Source organism: Rousettus aegyptiacus, unplaced genomic scaffold (assembly GCF_014176215.1).
Source record: "Rousettus aegyptiacus isolate mRouAeg1 unplaced genomic scaffold, mRouAeg1.p scaffold_m13_p_3, whole genome shotgun sequence".
Lineage (NCBI taxonomy): Eukaryota > Metazoa > Chordata > Mammalia > Chiroptera > Pteropodidae > Rousettus > Rousettus aegyptiacus.
In genome coordinates, this window is record NW_023416306.1 from 35,023,534 (window position 1) to 35,041,523 (window position 17,990).

The following is a 17,990-nucleotide window of genomic DNA, read 5'->3' on the forward strand; positions in this document are numbered from 1 at the left end:
AGCCCTGTAGAAATTCACTGAAAATCTTAGTGCCCTTGTCTTTTCCCCCTGCTTCCACAATGTTTCTCAATGGATAAAAGAGAAACAGCTCTGCTTATCATATGCAGGTAATGGTGCTTTCAGAGAAAGTATTTGTAGAGTTTAAGTGGGACAGTGTATTAAGAGACAGAGGTTAAGATTAAGCCGCAGAACACTGGGACTGGAGGGGTCTGGACCAGTTGTAAAAAGTCCAAGACTCATAGAACTGAAGCGGTATGTCTGAGGTCACACAGAGTTCTGGCTCAGCTGGGGACTGAATCCCAGTCCCTGGAAATCCAAGCCACTTCTCTTTCCACTCCCTCACAGTTCCCAGAAGTGGGGTGATGACCTGTTCTCTTCTCCTCCTACTTTTCCTTCACTCTTCTCTTTCCTACTCTCAATTCAAGAGTATGGTATACTTTCCAGAGCCAGTATGGCTATGCTTAAGGTAAGCAGATCAATCAAGAGTTTAGGCCACCTCAAAAGGATGGTTCTGGTTAATAAGAACAAATATATGACCTCTGTAGAGACCTGACAAGGCAGTGTGTACTTGGGCAGTGGTGTCTACCCTCTCAGATCCAGTGCCCCACTTTAATAACAAAGATCTTATCATGTTCTCTCTACTGTCTTGAGAAGAAACTTCGAGAAAACACAGTCTACACACTTAACCTTCAAAGTCAAAACCATGCTCTAATTGTAAGAACAGGAGAAATCCAAGAAAGTAATTTGCAATAAAAGTCTTTCCAAAGGTTTTTCCTCAAGCACGACTCACCAGGAGGCAGGACGAAGGGATGGGATGCTTGCACCTATGTGAATGTAACGGGGATGCGGGCATGAGGGTGCCAACCACAGATGCAGGACAGCGTGCACCTCACACAGTGTAGGCATTCCGGATGGCAGTGATGTAAGAACACTGAAAAGGTAAACAGTGTTTGGCAAAAATCTTCCTTTATTTCTCCAGTGGGTGCGTTCCTTAGAAATGTAAAATTTGTTAAAATGATACCCCCAAATACTTTAGGTTTAAATGTAAAACAGAGGTAGGTTCCTGAAAATTACGTGGAGTGCAAAATAGTTTTCATTGTGTGGGACCATCCTACACATTTATGATGTCTGGCATCCCTGAAAAGCCATGAGAGAGTGGAGCAGGTGAGTGGCATTATCTGCCGTATGGTTTCGAAGGACCTCTCCAGCTGCTGAGTTGACAGAGGCCCTTACATGGACAAGGGCTGAAGCGGGGAGGTCTGAGGACATGCTGTTGGCAATAGTCTAAATGAGAAAGGATAGTAGTTTGGTCTCAGGTACTAGCAGTGAAGGTGCTAAGAAGTTGTCCGATTCTGGATATATTTTGAAAGTAGAGACACAGAAGTTGCTGACAGGTCCAATGTGGGTGTGAATAGAGGAAAGTCAAGTTTTTTTGGTCTGAGAAACTGGAAGAATGGAGATGACATCAACGAGATACTGCAGTCTGGAAACAAGATTTCCCATATCTTCTTGTTATAGGAAAGACGTGTGGGAAGCAGAGGCAGAGGGAGAAGGGGTTGCATATGAGGAAAAGGAGACTGCAGGAGGCAAGGCCAGATGTATGAGGAAATGGTGTTAGAACAAGGAGCATGGGAGGTGTGTACGACCACAGGAGCAAAGAAAATAGCCAAAGGGGATGGGAGCTTTATGAGAGAGGTGAATAAAATCAACCTTCTTGGAATGTGGAATACCAGATATGTAAAGGTGCATTCCAAAAAGTCCTAGCTCTTGTCATCTTTCCCTGTAATGCACAGATTCTCTCTCTTCAGGTTTCATAGAGTATTACTGCATAGTAGAAAATTAATGGCTTGCTTTCACTTTTTTTTTCCTAAGGTGACAGTCACATAAAATAAAATGAACTACTTTAAAATGAAAAATTCAGTGGCATTTAGTATATTCACAATGTTTTGCATCTCATACCTCTAGTTTCAAAACATTTTCATCATCCCAAAAGCAAATTCCATCTCTTAAACAGTCACTCCCCATTCCTCTCTTCTGTCAGCCCCTGGCGCCCACCAGTGTGCTTTGTCTCTGTGGATTTACCTGCTCTGGGTATTTCATACAAATGGAAACATGTTAAATGACTTTTGTGTCTGTCCGCTTTCACTTAGCATATGTTTTTGAGATCCATCCAGGTTGTAGCATGTGCCAGTAATTCATTGCTTTTTATGGCTGAAAATATACTCCATTGTATGGATATACAACATTTTATTTATCCATTGATGGACATTCGGGTTGCTCCCACCTTTTGACTAGTGGGGTAGTGCTGCTCTGAGCACTGTGTACAAGTATTTGTTTGATCCCCTGTTTTCAGTTCTTTGGAGTACATACTTGGGAGTGGAATTGTTGTATCATGGTAGTTCTGTTTGGATTTTTGAAGAACTGCCAAGATGTTTTCCACAGTAGTTGAACCGTTTTAAATTCCCATCAGCTGTGTACAATGGTTCCAGTTTCTCCATATCCTTATGAAGACTTGTTATTTTTAGGTTTAAAAAAAAACTATTGCCACAACAGTAGGTGTGAAATGCTATCTTTTTATGGCTTTGATTTGTATTTTCCTAATGACTAATGATGTGGAGCATCTTTTCATGTGCTTGTTGGCCCTTTGTACATGGCTTTTATGTTTTATGTCTTCCATCTAGACTGCTAAGTGCTATTATACCAGAGCTATCAGGAAATATGTTGATTTTTGAAAAATAAAACCAGCATTTCACTCCTATATATCTCCTGCTTCCACGGTTTTATTGATATAATTAACATACATCACTATATAAGTTTCAGGTGTACAGGATAATGGGTTGGCTTACATATACTGTGAAATGATTACTGCAGTATCTTTAATTAGCATTCATTATCTCACTTAGATTCAATAAAAAGAATAAGCAAAAAAAAAAATATTTTCTTCCTTGTGACCAGAACTTAGGATTTACTTCAACTTTCATATGTATCATACAGTAGTGTTAGTTACAGTCATGTTGTACATCATATTCTTAGTAATTGTTTATCATGTAACTGAAAGTTTGTACCTTTTAACCCTCTTCCTCTAACTTCTCCTCCCCACACTCCCTACCTCTAATAACTACAAATCTGATTTCTTTTTCTATGAGTTTGCTGTTTTCTTTTTTTAAATTCCACATACGAGATCATATATATTTTTTAAATTTATCTTTCTCTGACTTATTTCACGTAATGTCAGGGTCTATCCATGTCATTGTAAATGGCAGGATTTTCTCATTTTCTATGGTGAATAGTATTCATGTGTGTGTGCATGTATACGTATCACAATTTCTTTATTCATTTATCTGTCAGTGGACACTTAGTTTGTTTCCATACTTTGGCTATTATAAATAGTGATGCTCTGAACATTGGGGTGCAGCTATCTTTTCAAGTTAGTGTTTTCATTTCCTTTGGATATATTCCCAGAAGCGGAATTGATGGGTCATATGGTAGTTCTATTTAATTTTTTGAGGATCCTCCATACTGTTTTCTATAGCGGCTGTATCATTTTACAGTCTTACCAACAGTGCACAAGAGTTCCCTTTTCTCCATATTCTTGCCAGCATTTGTTAACTCTTGTCTTTTTGATGAAGGCCATTTTAACAGGCATGAGGTGATATTTCATTCTGGTTTTGATTTGCATTTCTCTAATGACTGGTAATGTTGAGTATCACTTCATGTACCTGTTGGTCATATATCTTCTTTGGAAAAAAATGTCTATTTAGGTCTTTTGCCCACTTCTAAATTTTTTGTTGTTGTTATTGCGTTCTATGAGTTTTTCATATATTTAGGATATTAACCTGTTATTAGATAGATGGTTTGCCAGTATTTTTTCCCATTTTGTAGGTTGTCTTTTCACTTTGTTGATTCTTTTGCCGTGAACAAGCTTTCTAGTTTGATGTAGTCCCACTTGTTTTTTATTGTGTTGCTTGTATTTTATGCGTCATATCCAGAAACCATTGTCAAGACCAATGTCAAGAAGCTTTTTTCCTATGTTTTCTTCTAGGAGTTCATGGTTTCAGGGATTACATTTAAGTCTTTAATTCACTTCAAATTAGTTTTTGTGTAATACTGAGGTCTAGTTTCCTTTTACTACAGGTGACTATCAGATTTCTCAGCACCATTTATTGAAGAGAGTGTCTTTGAGTATTCTTGGTTCTCTTGTCAAATATTAGTTGACCATATGCTTGGGTTTATTTCTGGGCTCTCTATTCTGTTCCATTGATCTACTTATCTGTTTTTAATGTCACTACCATACTGTTTTGATTACTATAGTTTTATGATATAGTTTGAAACCAGGAACTGTGATGCCTCCCACTTTCTTCTTTTTCTGGATGCTTTTGCTGTTCAGGGTCTTTTGTGGTTCCATATAAATTTTAGGATCATTTCTTCTACTTCTGTAAAAAATGCCATTAGAATCTTAAAAGAGATTGCATTGAATCTATAGATGGCTTTTGGTAGTATTGACATTATGACAATATTAATTCTTCCAATGTATAAACACAGTCTACCTTTCCCTTTATTTGTGTTGTCTTCAATTTCTTTCTTAGTAGTTTTCAGAGATCTCTAACCTCTATGGTTAAGTTTATTTCTAAGTATTTTACTGTTTTTGATGCTATTGAAAGTAAGATTGTTTTCTTTCTTTTTCAGATAATTTGCCATTAGAATATAGAAACGCTATTGATTTTTGTATGTCAGTTTCATATCCTGCAACTGTACTGAATTTGTTGATTAGATCTAACAGTCTTGGTGGAGTCTTTAGGATTTTCTGTGCAGGCACGCCTTGGAGATATTGCAGGTTCAGTTTCAGACCACTGCAATAAAGTGAGTCACAGGAATTTTTTGTTTTCCCAGTGCATATAAAGGTTATGTTTACACTATACTATAGTCTGTTAAAGTAGGGAATAGCATTATATCTAAAATGTACATACCTTAACTAAAGAATACTTCATTGCCATCATCTGAACCTTCAGTGAGTTGTAATCTTTATGCTGGTGGAGGGTCTTGCCTTGATGTGGATGAGAATGCACTATCTGTAAAGAGTGACAAAGGAAAGTGCAATAAAACAAGGTGTGCCTGTATATAAAAGTCATCTGCAAATAGAGACAGTTTTACTTTTTTCTTTCCAATTCTGATGCCTTTTATTTCTTTTTCTTGTCCAAATCCTCTGGCAAGGACTTCCAATAATATGTTGAATAGGGGTGGTGAGAGTGAGTGCCCTTATCTTGTTCCTGAATTTAGAGGAAAAGCTTTCAACCTTTCACCACTGAGTGTGATGTTAGGTATGGGATTATTATATATAGTCTTTATTATGCTGAGGTACATTCTTTCTATGCCTAATTTGTTAAGAGTTTTTAGTCACAGATGTTGAATTTTGTCAAATGTTTTTTCTGCATCTATTGAGATGATTGTATGACTTTTCCCTTTTATTCTATTAATGAGATGTATGACATTGATTTATTTGTGAATGTTGAACCGTCCTTGCTTCGCAGGTATAAATCCCATTTGATCATGGTGAATGATTATTTTTATGTGCTGCTGAATTTGGTTTGCTAGTATTTTAATAATGTTCGCATTTATATTCATCCTGGATATTGATCCGTAATTTTATTTTCTGGTAGTGTTCTTTTCTAGTTTTGGTATCAGGGTAATGCTGGCCTCATAAAATGAGTTTGGGAGTATTTCCTCATCTTTGATCTTTTGGAATAATTTATAAAGATTGATGTTAATTCATCTTTAAATGTTTGGTAAAATTCACCAGGGAAGCGATATGGCTATCCTTCTTTGGAAGATCTTTGATGATTCAGTCTTCTTACTCATAATTGGCCTACTCATACTTTGTTTCTTTCTGTTTCAGTAGTTTGTTTCTAAGAATTTTTTTCAATTTTTATAGGTTGTCCAGTTTGTTGGTATAGTTATTCGCAGTAGCCTCTTGTGAATCTTTGTATTTCTATGGTATCAGTTGTAATATTTCCTTTTTCATTTATGATTTGGGTTCTCTTATTTGATTAGAACCACATCTTAATTTTTAAAATTGTTTTCCTGCCCTCTATTTCATTCTGCTCTCATTTTTGTTATTTCCTTCCTTCTGCTACTTTTGGGCTCAATTTGTTTATCTTTTTCTAGTTCCTTAAGGCATACAGTTAGGTTTTTTATTTGGGATCTTTTTTGTTTCTTAATATAGGTGTTTATCACTATCAGCGTCCTTCTTAGAACTGCTTTTGCTGCATCCCATAAATTTTGGAATAGTGTGTTTCTAATTTCATTTGTCTCAAGATAAATTTTATTTACCCTTTAAGTTCTTCTTTGATCCATTGGTTGTTCAGGAGAGCGTTAATTTCCATGTATCCTGAATTTTCAAGTTTTCCTTGTTGATTTCAATCTTAAATTTGCTAAGACTTGTTTTGTGTCCTAGCTTAGACTATGTTCCATATGCACTTGAGAAGAATGTGTATGTGTTCTGCTGTTGTCAGATAAAAGGTTTTGCAAATGTCCATTTTCTTTTTCTTGGGAAAAATGCTTTTTTAAAAAACATTTGTAAGAAATGATTCCTTTCATCGTTATTGATAAGCTGGAAGACTCATCCACCTGAACTCTTCTTACTCTGTGTGTGTGCCAGGCTAGAGGAAAATCTCAGTGTCATCTATATCTGACAGGCCTGCTGCACTATATGGTTTTAAAATGTGGGCACATAAATATTTATAATTGTTATATATTCTTGATGTATGGATCCCTTTACCATTATATAATGACTTTCTTTATCTCTTTTTACCACTTTTAAAGTCTGTTTTGTCCGATATAAGTATAGCTACCCCTGCTTTTCTGGTTACCATTTGCTTGCGGTATCTTCTTCCATCCCTTCACTGTGTGTCTATAAGGCTAAAGTAATATACAGCGTATCATTGGATCTCATTTTTGTATACATCCAGCCACTTTATCCATTCTATGTCTTTTGGTTGGAGAATTTAATCTATTTGCATTTAAAGTAATTATTGATAAGTAAGGGCTTACTGTTGCCATTTTGGGGGCTGTTTTGTAGCTCCATTGTTCCTATTTCTGCTGTCTTTTATGTGTGTTTTGATTGATGTCTTGTGGTATCCATATGCTTCAACTTCTTTATTACGTTTGCGTAATTACTACAGGTTTTTCCCTTGTGGTTACCACAGGGTTTACATAAAATATCTTAAAATTATATTGCCTTGTTTTAAATTAATAGCAATTTTGACACAGTTCCTAAGCTTTTCACTTTTAGGTTACTGATGTTACCATTTACATATTTTTTATATTGTGTAACTAATAGTAAACATAACCATAACTACAATAATCCTTTATGTTTGTTAACTATTAAACTTTGTTTGTAAGTGAATTACATACCACTGTTGCTTATTATAGAATCTTAATCTTGACTATATTTTTACCATTACCAGTGAGTTTTATATTGCTTTGTTTTTATGTTAATTAGTATACTTTTATTTCCATTCATGAACTCCTTTAGCATTTCTTGTAAGGCAAGTCTAAGGGTGATAAATTTCCTCAGCTTTTGTTTAAGTTTTTATCCCTCCTTCATTTCTGAAGAACAGCTTTGCCAGGTTAGTATTTTTGGTTGACAGTTTTTTTTTTTTTTTGATATTTTGAATATATTATCCCAGTTTCTGCTGGCCTGATAAGTTTCTGTTAAGCTGTCAATCAATAGCCTTATGGGGGTTCCCTTGTATATAAATTCTCTCTTTTCTCTTGCTGCTTTAATTTTGTGTGTCATCATAGCCTTATTTGGGTTCATTATATTGGGGTCTTTTGGGCTTCTTGAATGATTATCTCACCCCAGGTTTGGGAAATTTTTAGCCATTATTGCTTCAAATATACTCTGTTCTTTTCTCCTCCTTGTAGAATTTCCTTAATGTGAATATTATTTCTTGTGTCCCATAAGTCCTACATTCTGACCTTATTCTTTTTCATTCTTTTTTATTTTTTGTTCCTCTGACTGGATTATTTCAAGTATCCTATCTTCCAGCTTGCTGATTCTTCTGCATGGTTGAGTCTACTATTTGAAACTCTCCATTTAATTCTTCTGTTCAGTTATAGTATTTTTCAGCTCTAGGATTTTTCAAAATGATTTTTATTTCTTTATTGAATGTCTTATTTCGTTCATTCACTGTTTCCCTAATTTCTTTTAGTTGCTTGTGTTCTTGCAGTTCACTAAGCTTCTTTAAGAGGATTATTGTGAATTATCGGTCTGACAGTTCATAGATCTCCATTTCTTTAGGGTCAGTTATTAGTGATTTATTAATTTCCTTCATTTACCTGATTTTTCATGATCCTTGAATCCTTGTGTTGCTATCTGCACATGTGAGTTAGTAGTCTTCTCTTCCAGACTTCGTAGGTTTGCTTTGGCAGAGACAGTTCTTCACTAGTCAGCTCAACTGGGGTTTCTGAATGTGTCTGCTGGTAAGGTCCTTGGGCAGGTGGGGTCTACTATTGGAGTCTATTTTGGGGTGAAGCAACAGTTCAAGCTCTGAAGTCATGGATGGGGGTGTGTGTGCCACTGGCTGAGAACAGCTAGACAAGACTGCTGGCTTGGTTGCCTGCCCAACTGAGGCTGTAGGATGGGCTCCGTGTTAGCCTGTATTTCCTGGTCAGGCTTATTAGACAGTCAGGACTGGGTACTGGACCCAGCAGTAGGTGGAGCTATAAATTAGCTTTTCTGCCCCGTCGAAGCAGCATGATGTGACAGCTCATTGTTTGGGGACTAGAATCAGGCAAGAGTGTTGCCCGGCTATCCTGGTCAAGCGAGGCAACGGTTTTGCTCTGCAAACAGGGAAAGCCATGGGATGGGCTGCCAGCTTCCAGTGTTCTCTGGCAAGGTTCCCTGGTTGTTAGGCAGGCTGAAGGCCATGTTCAGCAATGAGTGAGACTATGAAAGAGTTTCCCTGTCTCGGTGCAGTGGGAGAAACAACTTCAAGGCCACTGAGGCTCTTCATTTGTACTCCACTTCTCAAGCTGACCTGTGCCCCAAGTTCCCTGACTGAACAGAGCTACTTACTTTGCTCTGGGGATGATCAGCTCTGCTTGACCACCTCTCAGCTTGAGCATTGCTGGGCAACAGTTTCCAGGTATTCTGGGGGGCATGGTTGTCACTCCTGGACTATTTTCCCACCAGAGGAACTGTAGGCTCAGGGGAGACCTCTCTGTGTGGTGCCGCACTGGCCTAGGGGTTGGGCAATGCGGTTAGCATGTAGCCATTCATGTTAGCCTTCTAATGTAGTCAGCCTTGATATTTGTGGTGTGGGAGATGCCACCTCCTGTGTTCTAGGATTCTCCCAGGGTGTCCTGTCCATGAATTCTTGTTACTCGTTCTTGTAAGAGGGAATGAAGTCATGAATGACCTATATGTCCGAGATCTTGGTGACTTTACTTTCTGCACATCTTGGAGAAATCCTGAAATGTATTCATCCAAAAGCTGGTTTACAATTACCTCATGTACATGGTTACCAATTTGGTATTATAGAGCCATCCTGGAAAATACTTTTTTGATCCTTAATTTCCCACTAAGCACCCAAGACTCAAAATTAGGAGAGCTGACCTGCAGCCTGACAGTTTGTAACTGGATTTCCCATCGTAAAATGAGGGGTTGAGATATACCTTTTGTCCCATAAACTTTAATAATACTCGGGATTCTAGTCAAGATGGTGGAGTAGGTAATCACTGTTTTTGCCTCCTCTCACAACTACATCAAAATTACAACTAAACTACAGAACAACCATCATTGAGAATCACCTGAAGTCTAGCTGAACAGAAGTCCTACAGCTAAAGACTTGAAAATCTGAAGAAAAAAAAATCAAAAAAAGGGAGGGAGGTAAAGGGGAATAAGGGGTTGAAATTTCCAGGTATAAAACAAATAAGTCATAGGGAAATGATGTATAGCATAGGGAATATAGTCCATAATATTGTAACAGCATTGTATGGTGTCAAATGGTTGCTGGACATATGGTGATCACATCATTAGGCATATAAATGTTGAATAACTATAGTGTATACCTGAAACTAATATAATATCGTATAAAAGCTATATTTTAATTTAAAAAATCTTTAAAAAAGAATACTTATACCATTTGATGAAGCAGTTTTCCTTTTGGGCATCTATCTATGGAAAATTAACTAAAAAACAAGAGGGAGAAAGAGGCTTTATATGTAAAGCTGTCTCTTACAGAATTTTTTTTTTTTTTTTTTTTACAATTGTGAAGCAATCTAAATGTTTGCCAATGGCAACTAATTCTGTATTAATAGAAAATTTGGCAACCATTATAAATGCTAATGGGAGTTTACGTTGACATAGAAAATGCCTAAGTTAAAATGGTAAAGGAGCAAGATGCAGGTTTGTGCACATTTTTGCAATCACATAAAACAAGAAGCCACAAAATTTTGCCTAGACTGAATACTAGAAAATAATATATGACCTAAAATGATTATCATTAGATAGTAGATTCTATAATTTTACAATACTTGAGTTCTGACTTCTAAAAAACTTTCAAAATTATAACATAATAGTGATCTATTGTCATTTTATTCTTGCTATGGCCAAGGCTGAAGGTTTCCAGATAATAATTGTACACATATATGTTGTAAATATTACCACCCATTTCAGGTGTGTGGGTTATTTTGGGTTTAGCATATTAACCTTAGAACTTATGATATAGAGTCTGTTAAGAAAATGACTGTTAAAAGACAGGCTTCCACAGAACAATTCCACATAATCCTTGAATTCCACTTTTTTTTTCTTCCTGGTTTGTTTTCATTTACAGATCTTTGTAGACAAGAAAAACCTGAAATTTAAAACTAAAAAAAAAAAATGTCTCTTTACAGGTATTCCATTGCCCAAAGAAGATGACATTTCTGCCCCCTTGATCTCTAGCTCGCCGGTGAAGGAAGTGCGGGAGCATGAAGAACCCCCAAGTGAAGAGGAAGATAAAATAAAAGAAGAACCTTTAACTATCTCTGAACTGGCGTACAACCCAAGTGCCAGCCTGCTCCCCACCCCAGTTGATGATGATGAGATTGACATGCTCTTTGACTGTCCATCTAGGCTTGAGTTGGAAAGAGAAGACACAGATTCATTTGAAGAACTGGAAGCAGATGAAAATGCCTTTTTGATGGCCGAAGAAGAGGAGCTGAAGGAGGCTCACCGAGCTTTGTCCTGGAGCTATGACATTCTGAGCAGCCATATTCGGGTGAACCCACTGGTCAAGAGCTTTTCCAGGCTCCTTGTGGTGGGCCTGGGGCTGCTGCTCTTTGTATTCCCCCTGCTCCTCCTCCTTTTGGAGTCAGGTATTGATCTCTCCTTCTTATGTGAAATCCGACAGACGCCAGAGTTTGAGCAGTTTCACTATGAATATTACTGTCCTCTCAAGGAGTGGGTGGCTGGCAAAGTAACTCTCATTCTCTACATGCTGGGTTGCTCGTAAAGTTCATATCTCATATGACTAAGGGCTATATTCAATACAAGTTTTTTTTGTTTGTTTTTTTGTTTTTAAGCAAATGTCTGGTTCTGAATAGTCATGGGGCCGTCAATAGTGTTTCTTACTCAAGACTGATTGTTCAAACCTTTAAGTTAGCTTTCCTTAATTCACTGTACTTAAATAAGTTTAAATCAAATAATTTTAGTTATAGGTCAGGAAGATGGCCTTTAAATAACCAAAAATATGTTTATTTTTTATTATATCAGAGATATACTCTTTATTATATCATAATACATAATACCTTGAGCTGAATTAGATTTCCCTTTTTTTAATAATTAGCACCATTACAATCTATAAGGTTCAGAATTTTAGTAAAAATCTGAGAAAGTTTTTGAATATAATCCTTAGTGAAAATAATGTCCTCTAACCAATGCCTATACAACTAAATTTATGCTGGGTTTTTGTTTTTGTTTTTTTAAAAATATTTTTATGTGTTCAGAATATTTTGGTAAATTTTTAGCAAAAAAAAAAAAAAGCCTCCTGGAGTTATTTAAGTGTACAGATTGTAAGATGAATGCACAAAAGGTATGTCAGTAATTTTTTAATGTTTTGGCACTGGTTTGTTTTTAAAAAAATGTTTTTGGTTATGTTACCTGCATATGAGGTAGAAGATAGATAGAAAGACACTGTAGTAAATAAGCTCCTAAAACAGATAAAGAAACTAGAGGATGTAGAAACTGACCATCAAGTGGACACAGGGTGGTCCATTTTTCAAAGTATTTGGACAAAATGACTTGTTACTTTCATTTGCATTCTGTCCATATATTTTGGCTGGAGAAGCAGAACAATTTTAAAAGAAAGTGAAACTTTAAAGGAAAAAAGTTAAAAGATATGCCAGTTAATTGCATGTTATTGTACATTAACCCAAGAGTGGAAGCAGATGGGAACTGAACAAATGGCAAATAGCAATAAGAATTTTGACGAGGCTGGTAGGTAAGTGGTGAGAGGAAAATGATGTATTTAATGGAAGTTATGATGGTGCAAGGTATTGGATGATGTAAAGAACAGTGCAGCACTTGCTGTCCAAGTTGACATGAATATATTTAAGTGGTTCTAAAGAAAAGTGGAGAAATTTTAAGTCACATTTTTGGTCCCTCATGGCATTCACAGAGTCTGTGGAAGAAACTTCAAAAGAAGTGTGTGTACGAGAGGTAGAAAGAGGAAGATAGGGAGAGAATGGATTTTGTTTTTTGATAATGCTGATGATCTTTTGTGATGGTCATTATACTCCTTCCTTTCCTGGTTTCCTTAAGATCTTAACTCAATTCACAATTGGGGCTCCCATTAAGAAAGTGGAGGGGAATCGTTAGGTGATATACCATTTCAGCTCGGGTGAAGCAGTGAAGTGACTCAGTAGAAGGGACAAATGTTCTATTACATTCCTTCATACTATTAAATCTATGACAGAAAGGAAAGAGTATGGAGTTTTGACAAGGAACATTGGGATTACATTGGGCTACCTGTAATCTGTAACTCTAACAGACACTCTAGCTCTGTCATTAGCAGAATTTCCAAATTGACCATTCCAGCCCTACTTATTCATGGGGCTCTGAGTGCTTTATTAAATATTTAATTTTGAAAATAAGCTTTAAAAGTCAGTGCATGAAGACTTCAGTTGAGCAAACTATAATATACATTTGCTATTAAGTTTGTAGGTGTTCTTTTTCACATGCTTTTAGTGATTTATTTTGCTTTTTAATTAAGAATGTTTAATACCCTAAAATTTGATAATATACAAATATATTTTCTAGAGCTTATTTTGGAAGTTTGCATATGGCCAGCTTTGAAATTGAACTTCTTTTTTCCCTTTTATTATGTGACTTCAAAGTCATACTTTCTGATATAAGGGCCCTCCAGTGTAGTCTGTGATAGTCTTCCAATTATGCTACGTATAATTTTCTTTGAAGTTCTAACCATGACAAATCATCTAGCCCTCATCCTTTAAAAATATTAAATAATATTTCTAAATTATGGGAGTAATATATTGCCCATCATAAAACATTTGAAAAATACTGACAGGATAAGTATCACACATAGTCCAACCAAGCAGATTTATATTAAGTAGTAACAAATATGTTATTTTTAACATTTCCAGGTAACTTCTCTTGGGCAAAAACTTCACTGTTGAATAGAAATGTTTTTAAGTGAAGTTGTTGACAGGAGAGGGTCTGCTGAATTTAAACAATAGCCACCAAAAAGTGGGATCCTGAAATGCCATTTTGTCGGGATAGAATCAGAGCCTTTTTAGTTTGAAGAAGACAGTTACCAGATGCCTGAGTCAAATGAGGAAAAGACTGCTTCCAGGGTGGAGGGTATGTAATATAGTGAGGTACAGAGTTCAAAGCAAGTGTGTGAGTATATGTATATTCCATATTATTGGTATACACGTGTTTATATATGAATCTGTATATATGTGTGTATTTGTATACACACAACTGATATGCTCTTCATACACAGTTGTGTTTGCTTTTCCCCAATTGAGGAATTTGTGACATGTTATTCTTTTCCCCTCAGATATCTTGGTGGATATTACCCAGTCTCAAAGGTTCCAGTTTTCCATGAAAACCACTGTGTGTACATTTGTGGTTTTATATACATCTATATATATATATATATATGGCAAATACATATACACACACAATCTTGTCTTTAGTGCTAATGCAAGTTGGATCATAAAAAAAAGTAGGTAAAGTACTGTGTTTGTGTCTCTGCTTGGAACATACTGTAAAATGTTATGTATTTGAATATATTTTGTGGCTTGTCTAATATTTATAAAATCAACTCTGGGAAGATTTCACAATGAATTGATTTCATTGAAATACTAGAGAAATGGGGGCCATGTTACCTATGATTGGAGCCTTATCTTTGTATAGTGAAATTTGCATTTCTATGTCAACAGATTGTTTTATATGTTAATATGGTGGCAGGAATCCCTAATAAAAGTACTCTGGGGAAAAATGTTTCTGCAATCATTTAGTTTTATTCAAAGCAAAGTTGTATAAATAGCCTTTTGGAAATTACAGAAAGGTGCCATCTAGGACTATGAAATGTGATCACCCTTGACTGGTGATAGTATGAAAACAATAATCACAGGTGATTGATAGGAGTAATCTTTTACAGAAGTCACCCAGGCTAAGACCAGGAATACTGAGTGTGCTGGAAATGCACCCAAACATGAGATACATCTTTGGTCTATTTTTATGGCACTTAGAGAAATAAAAAGCATAGAAAAAAGTGTTCTGCATGACAGGTAGGAGGAAGGATTTCAGAGTGCTAGAAATTAGTGTGTCATTGCTTCTGGCCAGAAAAGGGTGCCTTCCTGTACTAGAAAGAGCTACATCAGACTCAACTCTGTAACGCTTGCCATTAAACTTCTGCCTATTCTGGGGCCCTGAAAGCATCTTACTATTCTACCTCAGTCTTCCCCCCCATTCAGCATGGCCGTTTGCTTTGTCACAAAACTAACAACTCTATACCTGACAGTTAAATCATAAGGTGTTACTCTGAAGGAAGCAAAAGGGCCTCTCTTTACTAAAAAAAAAAAAAACCCATATGTGTCCAGTCAAATTGCACTCCAGCTGTGGTGGGCCCTTAAGCCTGTCAAGTTCTTTTTTTCAGTTTTATCAAGACACTATTGACATATTGTATTACTTTAAAGTGTGCAACAAAATGATTTGATGATGTATGTATATACTGCAAAATGATTACTACAGTAAGTTTAGCAAAACCCAACACCTCACAGTCACATTTTTTTTGTGATGGGAACTTTTAAGACCTCTTAGCGACTTTCAGATATACGATACAATGTTCCTAACTACAGTCACACTGCTTATACATGACATCCCCAGAAATTATCTTACAATTGAAAGTGTGTTCCTTTTGACCACCTTCATCCATTTCGCCCACTGTTGGGGGGTGGGAGATGGGAGAAGTCTGTCAAGTTCTTACGCAGCAGTCCTCAGAGGTCCAGGCTCTAAAGTATAGGCAAGAAAAGGAATCCAGTGGTTAGTATTTAGGCATGAGGTGACATGAACCTAGAGTCCCAACTCCAGCAGTTCTAGCCAGCACCTTTATTTGGGTTGGTATCTGCAGACTGTAAGGCTCACAAAAAATGGCCCTTGGCCACTTACCAGGTGGCCCAGACTCCTGCCTAAACCTTGCTCAGCCAAATAGTGGAGCGATCTCTTAACTAACTCCAGCTCGGAAGGAAAGTACTAGGGAGAAGGCTCTACCTCTGAGATGACCTTGGGATGGTTGTGGTTGATGAATTTGAGATTCTTTGGGCCATCTTTCTCTACTGGGTGAAGATAATGTACTAAAAGTCCCCGCTTACTTGTCCTCCTGCTTCTCTCTCTCTTTCTCTCGGACCTGCTTTTGGGCTTCCAGTCTACATGCAGTAAACAGACCCAGCAGGATCTGCCCATGGCGGGCCCAGACAGAACTCGGCTCTGCACATTCCAGCCTCAGTCTGTGATGGGGTGGGTAAGTCTAGCGAGCCCTGCACAGTGGGCTCAGCCACCGTCACTTCAGAGAGGACGAAAGAAGCCTCACTTGGGCCTCAGATCCCAGCTGTGTTCTCCAATCCACTAATAAAACTGATTTTAATCCTCTTCTGGTCATTGTGTCTACTGTATATTTGGAACTGGGGTGATAATGGGAGGGGCAAGATTCACACTAAGTACACTCGAGAATAGTTAGGATCTCTGTGACCTTCAATGTGGCCAAGGAAGGAGTGGAGAAGGTTTCCCCTGGCTGAACCTCAGGAATCAGCAGATATCTGCCACTGCCCCTAGCCCTGACAGGACTTACTAATAGGTGAGGGAAACTGGGGCTTAATATTAATAAAGAACAGAGGATTTAGTGGAATCAAACCTCCCTGATCTTTACCTGTAGCTGATGCTTCCCCCAAATACCTTAGGAAAGAGAACCAAGGTCACAATGGTTGTAAAGGAAAACCCTTAGTAGGACAAAGGATACACTTTGCATGGGTACCAAGTATTGAAACATGTCTTGCAAATTACAGCAGCTTCTCCAGCTAACACTGATCACTTTGAATCTCTTCATCCATAAAAATTATGATTTTGATAGTTACAAGGATTTTTAATTTTCCAAAGAGACTATTCTTCAAGGGAAAGAACAAACTAACAAACCAAAATTACTTTTCACTCTGCTTGGCAGTTACATTCTTTCTAAGTTAGAAACTAAATGTTCTGGTTTAAGCATCAGTCTCCTGTTGCCTCCTGGGTAAGAATCAGCTTTCATCCTGAATCAGTCGGAGGGTCCTGACATCCCTGAGCATCTGGTTCTGCAGAGTTGCAAACGAGACCCTGAACAGTGGCCATGTAAAGGTACTGATTCCTGGTGACAGGGTTACTATGTAATTGTCCAAACAAGGAGTCTTTTGAGAGAGAAAGGGGGTGTTTTTAATGATTGTCACAGCAACAGGTGACAACTAGGACCGTTCCAGACAAAAGCCATAAGACTTTTGTCCAATCAGCTAGATGCCCTCTTTCAACAATTATTCAAGCTTGCTTCTCTAAAATATTGACAAGATGAAATACAGAAATATTACTGCACTATCATCATCGTTCTCCTACTTGCCAACAAGACCAAATTAAAATTCACCAAAATTATAACGTATTTTGGTGTGGCACTACAGATTACAGATTTTAAATGAGGCTTCTGACATTGACTATTTATTTAATGGTACATACTTAGTTTACCATTTATAATGTTGAATTTGTTTAATGTGAAGCAAGTAGAGAGTTGGAATGATCTCAATGTTGCTTCTGCCTCCACAGTGCTGAATCTGACATTTCTGATCTGCACTTACAGAATGGTGATGAGCAGCTTAACTGTGAGCACCTGATTCACACTAAGTACACCTAAGACAGAGTTGTGCAAAAGCCAGCTTGATCATTTATCATGAGACGTGTCAGTCAGTTTGGCACTTGTTTGATGCTGGATGCACTATTCATGCTCTTCCCAGAGCATAAGCTGTAATATGAACCCAACACCATCAATGAGTACAAGGAATCACAGCTGGAAAGCAGCCTCTCAGGGCAATCAGCCCTAACAGACTTGTCTTGGAAGATCTGGGGACATGTTATACACATTTTTACTCCAAATCTCCCATTTTTGAAACTTTCTTGGGGCAGAGGCTGGAAGGGGATCTAAAAACCATTTTCTCTTCATCCTGTGCACAGAATTAAACTATACTTCCTGGCCCTCATGTACTTAGGTATGGCACTATTTGTGAGTGTTAGCCATTGGAATTGAATAAGAAGTGATCTAAGCTCTGGACTAGGTGTTCGCCTCCATTTGCCACTAGATGTCAATACTTGCAAAGACCTTGAAGCCACCAGTGGAGGATATTAGAGCTACCAGCAACTTAGGTCCTTAATGACCGTGTGGAGCAGAGCACCCCCTACGTCACCCTAA

The 17,990-nt window shown here is 37.4% G+C and overlaps 1 protein-coding gene across 7 annotated transcripts in view; it reads left to right on the top strand.

Annotated features, from left to right (window-relative positions):
- FRMD3 (FERM domain containing 3) overlaps nucleotides 1-16,159 on the top strand; it is a 274,804-nt gene extending 258,645 nt beyond the window's left edge. For 6 of the 7 annotated variants that reach the window (XM_036218191.1, XM_036218185.1, XM_036218186.1 and 3 more), the window contains one exon: nucleotides 10,897-11,535. In XM_036218191.1, coding sequence (XP_036074084.1) covers nucleotides 10,897-11,495 — 599 coding nt within the window. In that variant the 3' untranslated portion in view covers nucleotides 11,496-11,535. Of the gene's footprint in view, nucleotides 1-10,896; nucleotides 11,536-15,935 lie in introns of those variants that run through there. The other variant, XM_036218188.1, reaches the window with a different exon arrangement.
- The last annotated feature ends 1,831 nt before the right edge of the window (nucleotides 16,160-17,990 follow it).